The sequence below is a fragment of the Carassius carassius genome, chromosome 31, assembly GCF_963082965.1.
Source record: "Carassius carassius chromosome 31, fCarCar2.1, whole genome shotgun sequence".
NCBI lineage: Eukaryota > Metazoa > Chordata > Actinopteri > Cypriniformes > Cyprinidae > Carassius > Carassius carassius.
In genome coordinates, this window is record NC_081785.1 from 17,081,850 (window position 1) to 17,089,557 (window position 7,708).

The 7,708-nt window shown below is 37.7% G+C and overlaps 1 protein-coding gene across 1 annotated transcript in view; it reads right to left on the minus strand.

The window, feature by feature from the left end:
- The window catches only part of LOC132111675 (lysophospholipid acyltransferase 2-like), a 49,264-nt gene extending 47,401 nt beyond the window's left edge, over positions 1 to 1,863 (minus strand). Inside the window, exon 1 of the mRNA XM_059519210.1 lies at positions 1,563 to 1,863. Coding sequence (XP_059375193.1) covers positions 1,563 to 1,640 — 78 coding nt within the window. The 5' untranslated portion in view covers positions 1,641 to 1,863. The remainder of the gene's footprint in view (positions 1 to 1,562) is intronic.
- Between the last annotated feature and the right edge of the window lie 5,845 nt (positions 1,864 to 7,708).

Sequence of the window (7,708 nt, forward strand, 5' to 3'; positions counted from 1 at the left end):
ATGTGTAATGCAGCGAATACACTGGAGTCGGAACAGAACAAGACTTATTGCGACACCAAGTCAACGGACACTGATAAAGGTCTTGCTGTACATTTCTGGAGTATTCGCTGTTTTATTACTAATTCCATGTGTAAGTAAACAAATTGAACAAAGCTGCATCCATCATGAAAATGTATATGATAGTTCAGATTTAATCAACCTTTAACAATACATTGATAAAAAGGCTTTCAACTAGATGCACTTCAGAACATCTCACTGTACATGAGAGTGAACTTTCTATCCCTTACGTTCATGCATGGCAGCCAGGATTTTAATTGCTACATTATGATGAATATTTTATCACACCTCCACATTAGCTTAATGCAGTGGCATTGGAAACAGATGCCGGATAACTCTTGTTTTGCAAAGGATTATGAAAGAAAGGTATGACTTAACCTGAGGCATATGACTTATCCACAGGCTTTATTAATAATTCATAAACACACACACAAAATCTACAGGCAAATGATTCTAACAACCACAGAATATATCTGCTGGAAAGTGCTTGGTAAAAAAAAAACACCAATATATAGGATACATATAAATAAATAAATACATATATATGGTGTAATATGGAATTATATTTTATATATAAATATTATCATTGGATAGGAAATGTGAGTAGAACTGATATACATATACATAGTTATATTAGCATTATATTGTTGATTATGATGTTCTTTAAATATAGGTATTATAAAAAATAAAATAAAAAATTTTAAAAAACTTGAGGAAACCAGGAACGAGTTAATGAATCGTTTAATGCACTGATTCAAAAGATCCGAGTCTTGATGAATCACTATTGCTAACGTTTAGTAACAGAAACCTCCTGTCTTGCAAATTCCAATGTAAATCACATAAAAAATACAATTGTTTTCACATTTAGATAAATCATCTAGAGAAAAAGACCTACAAACAAGACGACGACCCCTAAACAAACCAACAACGTCAAAAAGGGGGGCCTGAAACAACTCTCGCCTCACTGCCTTAACTAGAGTGTGCTTTTGCTTAAATAATGTATGATACATAGTGCTCTATTAAGGCCATCTTTAAATATAATCTCTATTTTTGCAGAACGTCGCTCCAGCACAGGCATAATTGTGACTATGGCGGTGTGTCAAACCCTCTCGAGCTGCCTACTCAGACAACTTCCCTCGCGAGCCTTCTGTTTGGGTTTCTCTGAAGCGAACGTTACCTAGATACCCAAAAATGCTGTCTAACAGATTAAATAATTGGTTTAGCATCACAGCCAGTGAATCACTTGTCATCAGTCATTATTTTGAGAAAAATACAGAGAGGAAAAGACAAACGGGCGTTATGAAATGCGCGAAGATGACTTTCAGGCTTATTATGTCATATGCAAGAATACCGTACTAAAACGCTCTTATATCGTGCAGTTGTCAGTGACAGACGTGCGCATCAAATGTGCTGGATTTACAGCAAACGACTTCACACCAGCTAGCGATCTTTGTCAGGCAAAATAACAAAAGCGAAACATAAATCCTGTTAAAGTGACAGTTTACCTGGTCCAGTGGCAGGTGAATGATCCTACTAATTGGCTCCAGCAGCGTGGAGCCGGTGCAAGACGTAGAAGTGACCATGATTCAGTCCAGCTCCACTCCCTTACAAACCAAATCGCCCAAAACAACGCCTGTCTGTGCTCTTTCTCTCCCTCTCTCCCTCTCTTTATGGTGGATGGGTCGGGTGTTGGGAATGCTGATCTCTGGTGTTGCTCTTGTGGCGAACTGTCAGCGCTGTAGCACCGCCTGAACATCAACACAAAGCCCGTGTAGGCGGACTGACTCGCCCAGCCCCTCCATTACATCAAACTACTGCTGCTCAATCACACACACACACACACACACACACACACACACACAGCTCAAAAGAACTTTACTGCCACTCCCTCTCATTCATCCCCGTCATTTACTATAGCAATGCAATTGTATTTTTAAAAAAATACACTGAAAAAAAAGAAATATAATTTTTACCATGATTTTTAAATAGCCTATATATTTTATATATATTTTCTAAACTGCACTTCTGAAAAATATTTAAATGATGTACAGTACATGCAAATAAGAGCCAGTCTTCTACAAAAAGTTGCTATGTTCTATGAGGCATGTTGCCCCTTCATGGCCATGGTCATGTTGACATCACATGACCAGCTGTGTCATGAGTTTCTAAGAAAATCAACAACAACAATAATACTAAATAATACAATTTGAGCCCTTGCTCAAAGAGCTTTGCAAAAGTACAAACATAAATGTACAAACAATACAAAACTTCTGTTTATTTCCCACTCTTCCTGTTATGCAGAGGCATTTACTGGGATGTTATTTGGTGAAAAGCTGTGAAATTCTGTGAAAAGGGCAGATTGCTTTACAGCAAAAGCATGTGTAAAGCTATATCATTTATATATTTATGACAGTGAATTACACTCACTCAGCTGTACGGGGTTTCAATCAAGTCACTAAAATACACAAAACTACATACAGTTTTAATATTAACCACCATCATGATATTAGTTATTTATTACTCAACAAATGAATAGTAAATGTTCATTTAAGCAGTTGTGATAAGAAATGTGATAAAATTGTGGGTTTATATATCTGGACACTGACCCCCTACATCACATTCACAGACCTCGTGGTCATAGACCCTTTCATGATAAAATTCAATTATATTAGCCTACATGAGAAATACATAGGTTTTGGAAGAGAAATAGAAAAAAGAAATCCGGGGCTATTGTATCTTCTACACATACCTGATGTCTGTGAGCGTGATTAGACCCAGAACTGAGATTTGACCTACTTCATGAGGTCTGTTATTAATACAGTTCTTATTATGCAATTAGATGCAACAAGGTCATATGGTCAACATGATTATGTGCCCAACAGGATGTCCAATGTCCAACAGGTTTAACAAGACAAAGTCTATAAAAAAGGAGAACCAGATATAAATAAATAGCCAGTTGGTTGGTTGATTTAGCCTATTTATTTGTTTTTAGTTAAAATTTTTGTTTGTTTTGATCATTTTGTTATGTGTTTTCTTGTTTTTATTTAAGTTTTTTTATATTTCAATTTAGCTAAAAAAAATTACAGTTTAAGTAATTTTACTATCTAATCTTAAACATATTCTACTGTATTTCAGTTGAGTTCAGCTCAGTTACATTTCTAAATTGTATTTAAGCCATTTAAGTATCTAATGTGTTTTTTATTTTGTTCCATCTTATTTTTTTAGTTATTACTTCATTAATATATATATATATATATATATATATATAAAATTTTCTTATATTGTATTAGTGAACTTGTGTATTGTAGAAGAGAACTGTCCTAGTGTAGCATGGTGTAGCAGTCAGAGAGTGCCACCTACTGGTCATGTCAAATTTGCCTACTTGATGAGTTCAATTTGTAAAAAAAAAAAAAAAAATAATAATAATAATAATAATAATAAAGGAAAAATACATATAGATTTATTTACACACTTCACAAATGTATATATATAATCAATTACATTTTTATTTAAAAAATTGTTTAGCAAACTAAAGACATTCATGATATCAATATAATAACCTATGCATAATTATTGCAAAATGCGTCATTAATAACGTTACACATTCACATATAGACGTTTGCTTTCCCCCTTGTTTTAGTAACAACTATGTCACAATTTTTTAGTCATAGCGGGATGCACAATGAAAACAAAAGCAGATCATTGGCAAAGGAGCGTTTACATATACCGCAGTTTAGGCGATTTGATTTCATACAGCTAAACCTTGTGCAAACAGCAACAACAAGTTGTGATGTTGGCCATTAAAATCATATGCAAATGTCACAGTCTGACAGCGCAGGTCCATTATAGAGTTTCAGCAGCTCAGGCTGTCCACACATTAGCCCTCTCACCCAATTACGTTTTTTAACAACACCATGTGTAGGCTACTACCCAGTGGACTTCATGCTAACAAACATAATTAAGTGCTAACGTTAGTAGTTCAGCATGTTAGTACAAAGCTAAGTTGCTAGGGGTCTCTGATGAATACCTGCTCGAGGATGGAGAGTGAGGACAGGAGCGGGCCGTGACTCAGCAGATCTTCTGTCTGTGGCTGCGACTACACATTAACTCCAGTGTGTCTGACTGGATACACGTATAAAACTCTTTCCATGCACACAAACCATAAACACACAAAACCGTGTCGCTAACGCAGCTGGTTTGTTACAATTCAGTTATTCCGTAATTCAGTCTTTTAGAATTTTGATACAGCTGCGGTGCTTAATGGGCCTGGAAAATTTTAAAATATGCAAATAAGGTAAAAATGCACCAGGGAACCAAAAACTCACTTTGTGGTTATAATAAACTTTAAATCAATAATATTAATGAATTCACTTTTCATTTTTAAAAAAAAATATATATATTAATGATAATAAATAATATTAATACACTTAAAACGACAGATCATCGACATTTACAAAGAATTTATTTTAGAAAAACGAACTGTATCACTTTTGGTGGTATTGTGGCAGAAATGTAGGATACCGTCATATCAGATTTTATCATATTGTTAATGTTGACATGTTGGCCTATTGGTTAAGGCCATAAAGAATAGGCCAAATTACAGATATTTTTGTTATAAGCAGTTTTGTGCGTACAAAAATAAATGTTTATAGACTAAAAACCATAAAGACATTCTAGATATTATCATTTTTATCCTTTAAAAATCAGATTTACATCCTCAACACAGCTCAAGATACTGTCAGACACACACAAGCATATATATATCTCAACAAACACACACACACACACACACATATATATATATATATATATATATATATATATATATATATATATATATATATACAGTACAGACCAAAAGTTTGGACACACCTTCTCATTCAAAGAGTTTTCTTTATTTTCATGACTATGAAAATTGTAGAGTCACACTGAAGGCATCAAGGGCTATTTGACAAAGAAGGAGAGTGATGGGGTGCTGCGCCAGATGACCTGGCCTCCACAGTCACCGGACCTGAACCCAATCGAGATGGTTTAGGGGTGAGCTGGACCGCAGATTGAAGGCAAAAGGGCCAACAAGTGCTAAGCATCTCTCGGGGAACTCCTTCAAGACTGTTGGAAGACCATTTCAGGCGACTACCTCTTGAAGCTCATCAAGAGAATGCCAAGAGTGTCTGAAGCAGTAATCAAAGCAAAAGGTGGCTACTTTGAAGAACCTAGAATATGACATATTTTCAGTTGTTTCACACTTTTTTGTTATGTATATAATTCCATATATAATTCCACATGTGTTAATTCATAGTTTGATGCCTTCAGTGTGAATAGTCATGAAAATAAAGAAAACTCTTTGAATGAGAAGGTGTGTCCAAACTTTTGGTCTGTACTGTATATACACACACACACACACACACAATTACAGTAACATAAATCTTGTGTTATGCAAAGTTTGCTGCTTCAGTATTTGTAGATTATTTTTCCACATGTTTCTATGGTATACTGAAAAACAATGATAAGCATAACGTAAGTTTTAAAGGCTTTTATTGGCAAATAAATAAATATGACGAGTCAATATTTACAGTGTTGACTCTTGTTCATAACCTCTGCAGTTTGCTCTGGCATGCTGGATATTAGCTTCTGGGCCAAGTCCTGACTGATGGAGATCCATTCTTGTCTTATTAGTTCACCTTTTCTTCTCCAAGAAAATAATTTTGGACTAGTCTTCTGCTGTCCAATCCTTGTACTTCCTGCAGAATTTCAGTCTGTCCTTGAAGTTTTTCTTGGAGAGTAGTCGCTTCTTTACTCCCCTTCACTGTAAAAAAAAAAAAATAAAAACCTCTCCAACTCAAATTTCTAGTGACTGGTTACATCTAAATCTTTCAGCTGGCCGAATTGAAATTGTAAAATTCAATTCAATTTGGCCAATTGAAACATTTACATGTGATCACTAATTCACACAAATTCGGGTAGGCCAATTGAAAAATGTATGTTATTAGCCAATAGAAAAAGTTGGAGTGGTCAGAATTTTTTTTTCAATGTTGACACCAGTATGTTGTCCAAAGGTCTTGGCCTCACTGTGCGTGCAGATGCTCTCAAACCAACCTGCTGCTGTTCCTTAACAAGCTCTGCACTGCTGGTGACACGATTCTGTAGCCGACTCCTCAGGAGGAGACGGTCCTGGCACTTGCAGGACACTCTGGGACTTCTTCACTGCAGTCGAACCTCTCTCTCCTTGAACATCTTGATGATCCGGTAAATGGTTTCAGGTGCAATATTCTTTGTAGCAATTTCCTCACATGTGACGCCATTTTGATACAAAGTGAAGATGGCTGCACATGTTTCTTTGGATGTAACCATTGCTAACAAGAACACAATGATTAGAAGTTCTTATTCCCTTCTTTTATAGCAATCAGTCTGCTCTTACAATCTATTTAATATGATAGTGATTAACCGGACTAGCACTCATTCACAAGTTCACATGTGCTGCTGATATAATTAGTCATTTAATGTTAGCTGGTCATTTTGCATCAGGATAAAATAAAATAGTGAAATTAGTTTTTTTGGCCAATGAAGCTTTTAACAATTATTTTAAAATGCATCTGATCACTCTACACAATAATGTAGAAAAAATGTGAATGAACACCACAACAGCTTAAGGAGCATACTTTGCCAACAAATAAGTTGCATACAAAATACAGCTGGATAATTATTTTTTCTTTTAAATGGGGTCCGTCTTCATTTTGTTACAGGTTGAGGTAGTGCTAAACGTAAAATAAAGTGTGAGATGAGGATCTGGAACAAAATAAGGAGTTTACTGATGAGGACGGAGAATACAGACAATATACAAGATTTACATTTAGCATTAACATACAGATATAGCTTTGACACATTAACAACGCTAAACATCGACATCAACAATCACGGACCAGGAGGAACTGAACAGAACGGGTATTTAAGCACACAGAAGGTAATGAGGAAACAGGAGACAGGTGAGGATCAATCAATTAACTAAAACAAGAAAAGGAAGAGGACCAAATAAGGAGACAAAAGTTCATAAATGTGACAGTTCGCCCCCTCCCGGAAACGGTGCGTCCTCGCACCGCAAGAGGAATACCAGTGGAGGGAGGGTGGGGGTTCTGGAGGCGGGCGAGGAGTAGGCCATGAGCAGGTGATGAGGGAGCATAGAGGTAGGGACCAGGGCGGAGTGGATGGAAGGAGGAGCCAGGGAGGAGCCCGGAGCAGGAGGAGCCAGATGGTCCACCAGAGACCAGCCAGGACGGAGATCCACGGTGGAGTCGACGGCGGGAGGAGCCACGGTGGAGAAGCGGCCGACGACACCAGGGGGCCGACAGGAGGAGACTGCACCGGTGGGTGAGGAGCCCAAGATGGAGCAGCACAGCCGCAGAGCCAGGGTGACGTCGAGGATCCAGAGGGCCTAGGTGGAGCAGAAGGCTCTGGCGACCAAGGTGGAGGCGGGGTCCTGGAAGACCGCTGTGGAGCCGGAGTGACGGAGGATGACGGTGGAACCAGAGGTAAGGAGGAGCCTGACAGAGCCGGAGGGATGGAGTGACGAGGTGGAACCAGAGGAGTGGAGTCCCGAGGCGGCGGATGGTCGACGACTGACCAAGGTGGAGCCGGAGGGACGAGGGAGCCCGGT